The sequence below is a fragment of the Uloborus diversus genome, chromosome 4, assembly GCF_026930045.1.
Source record: "Uloborus diversus isolate 005 chromosome 4, Udiv.v.3.1, whole genome shotgun sequence".
NCBI classification, from domain to species: Eukaryota; Metazoa; Arthropoda; class Arachnida; order Araneae; family Uloboridae; genus Uloborus; species Uloborus diversus.
The window spans coordinates 134,556,552-134,570,014 of record NC_072734.1 but is presented as its reverse complement, the minus strand read 5'-3'; the positions used below and the strand labels follow the sequence as shown (position 1 = coordinate 134,570,014).

The window sequence follows — 13,463 nt, the reverse complement described above, 5'->3', positions numbered from 1 at the left end:
ACTTAAATTGATACTGAATATTTTTATTTAGTAACTGTTAATTCTTTATTTGTGGAATCTTATAAAAAAATTTTACACTTGAAACAACTTCAATATATTGCAATGGAATTTTAATGATCTGGTCTCTGAAAATTACCTTGTAATTTCAGAAGATCTGATCTCTTTTCATCAATATCTGGTCGTTCTGCTTTCAACACCTAAAAAAAAAAAAAAAAAAGACATCATACATCATATGCATTAGTAATATTCTTTTCAGTCTGCTGTTAATTTTATATATCTTTTAAATTTTAATGAAAATGAATATAAAGTTAACGCTGTATTTTTGATAGCAGACGATACTAAAATCCATAGCACACTTTCTTTCCATTTTAAGATTGCTTTGTTTCAGCAGTTTTGTAGTAATTCGTAATTCCATTTTAAAGTTTGCTTACATGGTTTCAAGAAAAAATGTTTGCACCTTTATTAGAATATTTTACAGTATCAGTCCACTTTAAGTTAAAATAATAATGGCAAAAACACTGTAATTAAAAAAAAATTAGCTAACCTGATTAAGACACTGACTTTGAAGACTGCTTCGTGTAACTGTGAAATTGACAAATGTCACACGAGAGCATATATCTGGAGGAAAATCAACCTATTGAAAAGAAAATATATATTAAGACTGAATGAAATATTTAACAGAATAAATAAACCAATCAGGAATAAAACTCTTACAGTTGGATCTCGGGTCGATAAGAAAATGCAGAAGGATGGTGACAAATCAATGTCCTGGTCTCCTAGAGTGATCAAAACACGTCCACCAGTTTTACGCACTTCTCGATTCAGAACTGGATTTAAGATTGGATCATAGCTTTCAACATCCTACACAAGAAATAAACAATGAACATAATAAATTTGTGCTTCTTCTAACATTGTTTTGTCTTACTTTACTGTTCAGCACAAAGGTATTTATTTATCTTAATGAACATAATGTTGAATGGGAAATGAGTCTTAAAAAGAAATATAGTTACACCTCATTTAACATACAACTAACCAAATTTACTGTGGGATATTGGGGAATTAGTAACAATTCTGTTGAGATTCTTCTAGTGTCAATCATAGTGTCAGTTTTGAATAAAACTTTAGCATGCAGTGAAAATAGAATGCACTTTGTTATAATAAACCCATTTTTATTTCTTTTGCAGAGCTGTCAACTTTTGAAAATCTAAATTAGCAGCAAAGTTTTGCATGTGTGTGAAAGGGGGGGGGGGGGTAGAATGGCAAACAAATGCAACAGGCGCAATGAATAATTTACATGTGAATTTACAATAGGAAAAATAAGTTTACACTAAAAAAATACTTAATTTCTTATTTTTTAAAATCCTTTATTGTAATATAATAACATTTTTTTAAACAGAAATTTCGAACTTTAACAAGTACATAAGCTAATTTATCTAATTGATTAATAATAATATTATTTGTAATGATTGAAATTTTTTAGGGGGATTAAAAAAAAAAAAGTTTTGGACGCTTTTGTAGCATTGTAGTTCAAAGCTGTAGGTCGTAGAAACTACGTTTTTTTAAAAAATAGCACAGTTGGCAGCTCTGCGTTTATATCTTTCAGCTGTGGATACTCTCTTTTGAATTCCGATTTATCTCTTATTTTAACACAGAAACCAACCACTTTATTCTTTGAATATTAACAAACTATCTTGAGGATCTTTTACAGTTGATTAAATAGAATACCCCCCTTCATTTATTTCAGCACACTGAAAAGCAAAATTAAATAACTACTGAAATAGAAATATTATTGACGAGTTTCTTAAAATATTTTTGTAATTTCTTCACGTAAGATGTTAATTCAAAATTATCTTGTCCAAACAAAACTTGAATAAATGTACCACCATATTTATCATCAGTACATATACTACACTAATTGTTTGCTTTGACATAACTCTTTTGTTAATATTGAAGCAATACTCAATGTTTTGGAGCAATACTCAATGTTTGGAGCAATTTCTTTTCCAAGGTACATTTTCATTTTTACATAAAAGAAGAAACACTACATAACCTGTGCAACCGAATGCAGAAGAAGTTTTTAAAACATCTACATTTTAGTTGCAGATGAAGGATAGATACAAAGCCTTGGAAATTTATAAAACTGGTGAAAGACCAGAAAGTCGTAGAGAGATTCCCCCCATGTGATGTTGGATGAAAGACTTTTACTTAAATTTCTCAGATTACTCTAACACTACTTTTGCCCACAAAGAAAGGGTATCTTGAAAAGAATATTTAAGACTAAAAATAATTCTCATACAAAGACTATGTCAAAAAACTTCTGCAAATCTGAAGAAAGTAAAAGAATTATTTTTTAGTTAAGATTGTAGATTTCACTTTTTTTTTTTTTTTGCCTTCTAAACATTAACAAAATATTTCAATAATATAAATTTAAAGTAAGACAAAAAATTCTTAAAACCCTTAGAAAACACAAGAATATGAATAGCATATACCTGCACAAGGAGAGGATTTCCAAAACGCAGTGCACTTTCAAGATTTTTTCTGAATGAATCATCCAGGAAACTAAAAAAAAATAAACCAATATTTTCTTTGTGTTAAAAATTACCAGGTCTGTAAATTGCTACACTAAAGAGAAATCAAAATTATGAAGACAATTTATTAAACAAAAGTTCATTATAGTAAGAAAAATTAAAAATTGAATGTCAGTCAGATTTTACACCAAAATCAAGATATTATTAACAAAAACATTTTACCTTGTCTTAGTAATTTTCTTTTCTTTATACTCATTCAAAATGAATTCGGTAGCTTGTCCAGAAGGATCGATGATCAAAGGATAACGATTAAACCTTTTGAGCATTATAGCATTTTCAGTACACAAGTCATCAGATGGGAGAGCATTAGCATGCCATCTTAAACGCTCATCAGCAGTTGATAGGTACTAAAATGAAAATGTCTTCATTTCAACTATTAACTGGAGACATTAGCACAAAAACTGTGCAGGAACTACTTAAAAGTAAAGGTCTATCTCAACAAAACAATATAAATGAATACAAAACTAAACTTTAAGTAGTTATTTATTAAGAATTAGGATAGGTGAAAGAAATCCAATGAACATATTACTATTTGAAATATTAGCACAAAAATACTTTTATAATCACATCTGGCATATTATAATGAACTTGATAATGATTTTAAATGTTAGTTATTTAATTTTTTATTTCAAAATACTTTAAGCTGATCTTTTTTATAAAGAAAAACAAACAAGTCAATTTTAAAACTGCTAATGACAGTCATCAAAGTGGAGATCATTCAAAGATTAAACTAGCCAGACCCATGTAGAACATCTTTCTCAAGTGTCTTCTCTTCAGAATTAAATGTATCTTATAACAGAATAAACAAATATTTTACACAGCGCCAGGAGCTTGGTGAGTTTTCGGAAGGGTTACTTTAACGTGGTCGTTTGGCGATTAACAACCTAATTGGATCATTTTACATTTCAATAAAACTTTCAATGTTATTTAATGGACTTTTTTATTTATTTGGCAGATTATTTTAAATTTTACTGGAATGTTTAATAGTTTCTTGGGCCCTAATTTATTTGGCGGAATTATATTTTAATGCGATAAATGGCTATGGTGCCAAGATTTTTGTAAACATGTCATGGCCATGTTACTTTTATTTGCCTCAGTTTCCTAATGAGATGCCAAAACTTAAATCATCATAACAGAAGCACCACCCTACCTGTATTTTCAAAATGGTAATTGATGATTTCATTCTAATTTGTACATTAGTGTTTTGATAGTTAATATTATGTCTTGGTCCCCTCATTTTAGCCAATAACCACTTTGTTTGGCCACATCATCAAAGCCCAAAAACACTTATGTACATTTTTTTTTATTTCCTGTTTCCTGGAAAGCAAGCTTCAAAATGTGGAAACATTAGACATTTCGTAGCAATTACGCTCTTTAATATTTTCTGTAGGCAAGTCATATGATTATTTCATTGCATTTAGCGACAAGACTAATTTTATGCTAAGGTAGGTTTTTTTTTTAGACACATGTCTCTGCAATAAGTATTTCTTTTCGATCACTTTTCCTCTAACTCAGTGGAAGTTTCAGACACATACAGAGCTCTTTTCAGGCCATTTCAAATATATTTTGTAACTCAATTGAAAAATGATCAAACATAGCAAAAACGTGAGCTACTAATGATATCAAATGTTTTTAAATTGAAAACTTTCAATGGCGTTTTGTTTATGTGTAACTGTTGCCATTTGACAATAAGTAATAAGTTCAAATTCTCTGCCAAATACATTAGAGAAATTCATACAGTGAAACCTATGTAACTTGACCACCAGTGGTGCAGTATTTTAGTGGTTAACTTGGACAAGTGGTCAACTTACAGAAGTTGCAATACATGGATCCAGGATGAATTTTGTATCTGACAATAGCGGTCAACTTAGACAGGTGGTCAACTTTACAGATTTTACTGTATACAGAACCTGATTATATTGAGCAATTTATAAGAAAAAGCAGGGAACAGAAGTACAGAATTTCATTTTCATATCAAAATTCAAAAATATTTAATTTAAAAGTCAAAATTACCTCTGTTCGAGCAAGATCTGCCCTGAACATAATTCCAGCTTGTTGGAGATGTGTGCACCAATAATTAAACAAATTATTTCTGTACTGTTGATCATAATATCCTTCAAAATAATCATAATTTAAAATATTAATAAAAATACAATTAAAATTTTAAAACATCTTCAGCCTCACATTTTCTGAATTAATATAATAATACCTGCATAGGCCAGAAAAGCTGAAGATAGAAGTACATCACCAGCAATTGTAGCCATTTGATTTTTAAAGGTTTCACTTGTATCTTCCCATCGTTTACGTTCTGAGCTAAGACTCTTCAAAAGGGCAATGCTGCGGTCGACCTAATTCAGCAAAGGAAAACAGTAAAAAAAATTAATACAAATAAAAATAATTATCCTAAATAAAGTAATTCAAATGCTATACAGTTGTTTAAATTCAATAAAATTGTGAGTCATGTATGACTTTTTTAAACTATATACGGCTAAAATTAATAATAAAAATTTTAGTGAGTGTTTAAAGCAGTAACTATGCTTATTTCAACGGAATTTCTCCAAAGAACCTAGTTACTATAGTGAAACCTCACCATTTGTCCGTCTTTCTTCTTGTAAAACTCATTACTTGACCAAATGCCTTAAGCAAAATTCAACTTGTCATTCTTAAGCTTCAATCAGCATCACTTGATTATAAATTTAACTATGCGGTAACTGCAGCTCAGTCTTTTACCTCTTTCTCTACATCACACATCATCCACCTAAGCTTCATGATAATTTATCATTCTTTTTGTAATTTTTATTAAAAATACTGCAACCCTAGATCCAAAAAATTCAATAATTCAATGGGTAGATGCAACTGGGCAACACTTGAAGCAGTTAACTTAGTCCTGCACCAAAATTTTCTCTTTTTACATTTCTATTTGGGTCAAAATTTTCCATTGTCAGAAATCGAACGAGTGAGTATACTTTAACTACAGTAAATATACAGGAAAAATCAAATTACTACGCTACAGAATGGCATCAGTTTTGCAACTCAAAAACCTCGTCACTCAAACCCGTTAAATGTGTCCTAAACAAATATTCTTATTCAGGTTTGCTTGCTTTCTATGGGTCATCTAAACTTCTGTTCTTTGCAAAGAAGGAAATGCTTTTATAATTTTTTGAGAAATCTAAAAATAAGCGAAAAATGCAGTTATATGTATTTATTTCTAAAATTAGCTGTTTTTACGCATTTATATGCACTAGCGTCTAAAGAAAAATAAGCAATTGCTACGCGTATATGAACTTAGAAAAAAAAATCTGGGCTCTATTTGTTAGATCTTTGACAGATTGATCGAAAAATGTAAGAAAAATAAATACTACTACATAGAGCACAAACAAAATATTAACCTTCGCTTGGACAGAAGCTAAATCAGCTTTGATAGCTTGAGCCTGGCTGACCAAATTGGCATACTCCTCTTTATAGGAGGCTATGCTTTTTTCCAAATGGTTGATAAGACTCTCCATTTCTTCGGCTCTGTGCTTGTTTTCAGCAGCTTCCGTTTCTAAACTCTGTAATTCGTCTCTCAGAGGCTCTACCCTCTTCAACATGTCTGCGAAATTAATCTGTAAAGTTAAAATCACATTTTAGAAGGTTATAGTTAGGAGAGTTCAGGATAAGTAGAGCATGAATAAAAGAAGTATACCTGAGCAATGGCCCATTTGACCATGGGTCCACAAGCAACACTGGCACGATTAACTTTTTCAAAATTGAATTCTGGATTATTGACATATTTGTTTTTCATTTTAACTCGAATGTCATCCCTGCATTAGAGAAAGAAAATTAAGTCAGCCACAAACAAAAGTTCTCCACGCAACATTGATAACATGTACAAATATTTTGAAAAGTGAAAACAAAAACAAATATACAAGCAAATAATACAATATAAAAAAGGTTTAGCAAGACAAAAATTTCTGACTAAATTGAGAATTTTAGCATTAGTTATTGAATTTTCCAAAACAAAACACATCATTAAAGTTACTAAGCTAAACTTAAGATACATAGAAACAAATTTTTTTTTGCGCATCGTAAGTTAACATCTAGTGGTTATAAATAAAGAGCTACAAAACTGCCTCTAGAATGTAAAAAACTAATATATTCTGTTGCATAGCTGCTAATAAAACCAGTTTCTTACAAGATATGGATAAAATTTAATGCAGAAGTTAACGTTATAAAGTACTACCCATGCATCAACTTTCATAGATTTAGTTTTGAGCAATGCATTTAACACTAAACCATGCGACCAAATAAGTCAGAAGTTTACAGGGCATTTAACAGAGCTAAAAACTGCTACTGATGACTGGAAAAAGCAAAAACTATTTTGGATGCAACAATCTATAAAACAATTTCTAAGTACATCACTACACATAAGCACTTGGCCAATTCAGATAATTTTGGTTGTTTTCTGGGCAATATGTTATGCGACCGTTTAATTAACTGCATTTCCTAACATGATTTAAGGCAAAAGCTTAACTCAAAACAATTAGATCTTCAAAAAGCATGCAAAAAGGCTACAAAGTATGAGGATGCAAAAAAAAAAAAAAAAAAAAAAAAAAATCCTAGGCCAATTGCCAGTTTAACTTCCTAGCATCAACAGGTCATGTAAATGCAAGTAGATTTTCAATAAAACAGAGGAAACAAGCAGCATGTTAAGGTTTGTGTCGAAGATGCAACAGGAATCATACAACTGTTTTAAATAAAGTTGACTGCACAAAATGCAAACACACAGGATATTTAGCAAATGTGTGCAGAATGAAGAAGTTTATAAAGCATACTCAGGAAATAAAAATTATTTCTCGAAGTCCAAATCAATTTTTGCAGCTATTGAGAGCAGAAAAATATTAGGTATTCCAAAGGATTTTTCTAACTAGAAGAGTTAGAAAAATATAATCTAATTTATTGAGTGTCACATTCAGAATGGGCTGTGACAAATGTAGTAACAAGAAAATTGAAAAATTATATTTGTGTTGATTACCAAGTCACTTTACACTCGGTGCTAGAAACTAAATATAACAAACTACCCATAAATCAAGAGACCTTTTGTCACTTTAGGAAATCATCAATAGTCAACAAGTGCTGATCAATAATTATGCCTAATTTCAAAATTTTAAGAACTCTGTTAACAATAAACATATAACCTTATATACTTACTGTAGATTACCTAGTAGGATTTTTATTATATCTTTGCTTTTTCAGAAAGTTTAGAATAATGTACTCCCAAAAAACCCTTAAGTAATGAATCTTAGATATTTTAATTACAATAAATTACCGATTATTTACGGAATAGGGTGGTATGGTAACCATGGATAAACAAATTCCATGAATAATCACCACAACTTGTAAAAAATGATGCTAGAGTATGCAATAGCTTAAAAGAAATCAATTACACTCACAGAACCAAAACTATAGCTAAAAAATTATAAGTGTACGTAAAAGTTAAACAAGGATTGCTCATTATTGCAAATGGATTACACACATATGTGAGCAAATCAAGCAAACAGATTAACTGAAACAGATCAAGCTGGAATTCGCCAAAAACAGATAGGGGAAAGGAGGAAAATTTTTTTCGAACAATGGCTGGTCATTCTTTTACAGGGGCAAGTAGTGAAGATCGGTAAGTAGGGTGGATCTAAAGCAGTAAGCAGTGGAAATCTAAAAATTAGGTTTCAACCAGTCAGGTTTCAATGACCTTGGATAGTTTTAGGCAGGGCTACGGAGCCGGAAGGAAAGTGGCCGACTCCGACTTTTTAAAATTAATTTTATTTTGTCAATCCCCCCCTCATGAGAAGGGGGAAAACCTTTAAACAGAAATTGAAATATTAATTCCTTGTCATGAAATTTTTGTGAATTTTATTGTAAACCTGATCAAATCGTGTGCTTTCAATTTTTGAAAGCTGTAACTTGAGAGCTTTTTTGCTAAGTCAAAACACCTTTCTTGAGAGGAGGAGGTCCCGGATGACACCCATCTGGTGGGTGACACAAGTTAATTTCCGAGTTTTTAAAAAGTATTCTGAAAAAGTTCCCCAATAAATTTAAATTATATTTCATCTGTAAAATTTAAAAGAAAGTATGCACTATATTGCAGAGAGAGGCCGGATATATGTACATCTGGAGCAAATTTTACCCAAAATGCGGTGGTATACAACTTTGTACGAGTAGTTTTTATTATACCTATATTTCTTCTTTGCTCAATTTTAAATGAATTAACCTCAATACAAAGATTTTAAGATTAACTGCAATTATTGAGTGTTGTAACCAAAAAATCCTATACTTATTTTATTTCATACTTTTTAGTGAGAACCAGGCTTATAGATATAGTCTTTAGATTAAAAAAAAAATAATAATAAAATAATAATAATAAAAAAACATACTTTATCGGATCTATTGGATTTGTTCTTTTGCGCCAACACTGATTTGAATTTACCGAACACCCTCAGAAGTTTCTTTCCGAGCTATGGGTCCCATTTGCTCAAGAGATACATTCCTATTACTATTTTATAACTGAGATTGAAGTAAAAAATACATAATTTTTTTATTTGAAAGTAGTTACTGTAAATGTTAGGCAAAAAAACCGTTTACTGGTTTACTGACAGTTGCTATAAGTTAAGGAAAGTTAAAAAACAAGCAAACTAGCAGGTCGACGAAAGTAGCTATTAGTGAAAGTGAAAGCTTGATAAATGAAGAAGCCAGCTAGTTGCAATGGCAATTACTTTCTTATTAGTAGGTCTTTATACATAAATCAGATTAATTTGTTGAGTTTTTTTTTTTTTTTTTTAATGTAAGGAGAGTCAGTGAAAATTAGAAAAAAAGAAGCCTGGAGTTGAAGCCCGTATTACCCGACTCCTTTACTCCAAAATCAGTCCGACTCCGACTCCACAGCCCTAGTTTTATGTAATTGGAAAGGAGGGGGAAGAAAGAAATATGGTAGCCTAAAAATAGATTTTTCACCTGTTAAGTTAAAATAGGTGCATTCATTTATGTTCAGTTAATCATTGTTTTTTTTTTGAAAATGTGAAAGACCACATATGGATAACCGAGAGCGTACTCTATAGGCAAGAGTTAATCCAAAGGAATTAATGAGGACGAAGGAGAGAGTAAAATTTTAAGAACTCAAAATTCCATGTACAGAAACCATTTATTCACATTACAAAGGAGGTAAACTTGAAAGAACACAACCAACATATGTTCTGATTGTAGTAGTTAATTTTGTCTCTAAGCCAAAAAACAGAGTCGAACTAAGAGTTCATTTAGGGCTGTTAAATTGTAATGCAATATTTATTTCCAAAATTGCATTTACTATATAATCAGCAATTTGAAGTCTCACATTACATTCGTGGCTTCAGTTTTTTTCAAACTACTTTTCAGTTATTCCAGAGTTTGAACAATAACATTTTTGTTTTTTGACTAAGAAATACAAACTTTCTATTTCTTATACCTACATTAGCAAGTTTTACAGATGCTTTGACAAAAATCAAAGCTTTTTTTATTACTATTATTATTTTTTTTAAGTTTAAGAGATTGCTTCAAATTTGTTAGCATCCTGAGGGAATTGTCAACTATGGAATATAGATAATAAATACAAATAATTTTTGGGATATGTTCTCTAATACATTAGTAAATGTTAGTATCTTAAAAGCATTAAAAATTATAGAGAATACATATTTTAGTGAAACTCATAGTTATGTCAAAGAAATTCTTAAAAATTATATAATATAATGAACATATAAAAATAATTTCACTTTTAAATACCATTTAGCATCGAGCAGAGAAACACCTAAATATTAGAACTTTATTTCAATTATTACACTCTTTCTCAAAAATAAATAAACAAAATTGTAATTCCCAACAAAAATTATTTCTAACCAGAGAAATAACAGGATTACTTTCTATTTCCATAAATTTACCACTGATTAATTGCTACAGATAAAAACAAACCTAAATAAGAACAACAATAACAATATTTTTCTAGATAATATCTCACACTGAAAATAAGATGCTATAAATGATAATGTAAGATGAATAACGAAAGTGAAAATTGTTTACTTATAAACAAATAAAGTTAGAATAGAAAAGAAAGCTTTACACTCAAGAACATGAAAGGGAAAATCTTACGATAGACTTTCAGAAGAGAAGTTCACTATAGTTGGAATGAAGTTCTCACGAATGATAACAGAACGTATAGCCTTCCAATCGGGAGCAGGCTCCCCAAGTAGAAGGCATATTGCTTCAAGTGCCATCTTCACAGGCAACGGCGGATTACTCATAGAACGAACTTCTACCAAATGCTGACGTTTGATACTTTTAACAGCTGCAGTTGAGGGCATTATTAAAACAATTATTACACACAAAGAAATAGGTAACAAAATTTTAGATTACATAAATTCAACTTTTAAGAAGCACTTGCAATGAAAATTTGAAACTCAACAAGTAATTAATCTAAGCCCTGAGAACTTTGAATAAAAAATAAATTTGATAGCAAAAAAGTTTAAATCATGTATTTTTGCTTGATAAACCAAAACATTAAAAAAAAAAAAAGCACAAAAATAATAATTCTGTTACAGAGAGCATTGTAGCCAATGTAATAAAAATGAATTAGCTATGATAAAAAACCCTGAAATTTTCAAATCTACTGGTACTGCTGTAGTCCAGACAAAAGAAACTTTAAAGAAAGTTTCAAAGTGATAACATTTTAAATGGCTTGATCAATTCTGTTATAACAGAATTAAACTTGCTGCTCATGAGCTTTTTAAAACAATTAGCAATTGAATACACTATCTATTAAACTTGCAAAAATACTTTGTGAGTACATTTGTATAAGCAACAAATTAGTAATGACGATTAATTGAAATGCTGCATACTCAACATAAACAGAATAATTATTGATGTGCAAATTTTACAGCATGTAAAAGAAGATCAGTTCTTACGTTATATCATCAGTAGCAAAGTTTACAATTGTGTTGATAAAATTTTCTCTAATGATGACTGATCTAATGGCTTTCCAGTCAGTTGTAGGTTCACCAAGCAATAAGCAGATTGATTCAAGAGCAAGCTTAACAGGAGCAGGTGGATTAGCCATAGATCTTACTTCAACTAAATGCTGTTTCTTGATAGATTTCACAGCTAAATAATAAATAACAATAAAAAGCAAGAACTAAAAACAAGCAAAATCATAAACGAAAACTACTAAAATAATAATGCAAAAGTGATCAGCTAAGAAATGCAGAAATCCTACAATGTATCATCTAAAAAGGGGGGGGGGGGAGCCCTTATCAATATAAAAGCAGTTGAAGATTTAAAAAGTAATTATACAAGTAGTTATCAAAATAATGGAAATACCTATGAATAAAAGTGACATTTTTGAATGTGCTTCGTAAGTAATGAAGAACAAAATTAGGCATTTTTTTTATAAATAGCAATGTACATATTCTGGTTGTACAGTTGTTTTCAAGCACCTGAAATGTCGCAGCTCTCAAACTTGAAAAGAGGCCAAATTGTTGGAGCGCGTCTAACTGGAGCAAGTGCAACTCAAATATCTCAACTTTTTGGTGTTTCTAGAGGTACAGTATCCAAAGTCATGACAGCATACACACAACGCGGTACGACAAGCTCGGCAAAGTAAATTAGTGGACGGAAGTAGATGCTCAATGAAAGAATCTGACGGGTATTGAAGCGGATTGTAATGTCTAAAAAACGAAAAACCGCAGCAAAGGTGACCAAAGAACTCAATCACCATTTGGATTTACCAGTGTGAGTGATTGCAGTCAGAAGGCACCTTTATTTACCGAACATTTACAGCAGAGTAGTCATTCCCAACATACTTGTCACTGAGTGTTTCCATTACTTTGATAACTACCTGTACATTTGTGCTGGAAAATTAAAATATCACTCCCAAAAAATAAAATAAATAGTGAAAAATGAATAAAGCAGCAAAAAGCAAGCTTACAAGTTAAAATCACTTAATATTTATAAAACAGGTTGAATTGAATGTCATACACTTTAGCTAAATTTCTTTTTTGGGGCAAAGTGAAAAAATAGCTTAAAAAAGAATTTTAAACTTAAAACGTAAAAATATAGCAAATATTTTGCAAAAAGATAAAAGCAAAACATACAAGCCCTTTCATTAAATGCCACACAAACTTTTTGTTGCCACCACTAAGACTTTTTGTGCCTTCTAATCTACCCATGCACTGTACAAGCAATCTTTTTTCTTCTTCATTCATAACTTTTAAATTTTTAATATCATTTTAGTCAGAAATAATTAAAACGTTAAAAAATGCTGTAAAATCCTGCTATAATGAAAACCAATCCAATGAAATATCCGTTTCAACACAAATTTTTTAGCCCGAAATTAATTTCCATTACAAGATGAATATCATTACAATAGAATTCCCATTACAACAAACAAAATTTGAGGTATTTTGCATGTAATTTCACCAGCACCGATTTGCTTAGGTAATTTGTATGGTAATATTAGGGCAAAACCTCCTTCCTTCTCAAAGGCTCACTTATTATTTATCTTATTAAAAAGTTAGAAACATGACTAACATACTTTTAAATATCGTTGCCTCAGAGCAATGCTACGACATCTAATCCGAGAAATAACACTAAGATATCCTACTGTTGCTCTGAGGCGACAATAGGTTCTTTTCAGTTGCTTTTTAACATTGAAATTTTTACCATTTTGATCTCCTAAAATTTACAGAACAGAACTAATAAAACATAAATTTTTCTGATGTATTTGATTTTAATGGGGTTGATTTTTATAATTTTTAACTTATTTTTACTGACGTAAAATAATAGTATTATTGAATAAATGTGTTCACCTTAAAGTGGAAG

General features: G+C 30.4%; 1 protein-coding gene across 1 annotated transcript in view; it reads right to left on the bottom strand.

Moving 5' to 3' along the window:
• The window catches only part of LOC129220050 (dynein heavy chain, cytoplasmic-like), a 135,385-nt gene that overhangs the window by 26,101 nt on the left and 95,821 nt on the right, over positions 1-13,463 (bottom strand). Inside the window, exons 62-71 of the mRNA XM_054854389.1 lie at positions 11,552-11,747; positions 6,274-6,391; positions 5,978-6,193; positions 4,798-4,936; positions 4,602-4,702; positions 2,751-2,935; positions 2,490-2,559; positions 715-861; positions 545-634; positions 137-197 (exon numbers count right to left, since the gene is read on the bottom strand). Of these exons, the coding sequence (XP_054710364.1) occupies positions 137-197; positions 545-634; positions 715-861; positions 2,490-2,559; positions 2,751-2,935; positions 4,602-4,702; positions 4,798-4,936; positions 5,978-6,193; positions 6,274-6,391; positions 11,552-11,747 (1,323 nt within the window). The remainder of the gene's footprint in view (positions 1-136; positions 198-544; positions 635-714; positions 862-2,489; positions 2,560-2,750; positions 2,936-4,601; positions 4,703-4,797; positions 4,937-5,977; positions 6,194-6,273; positions 6,392-11,551; positions 11,748-13,463) is intronic.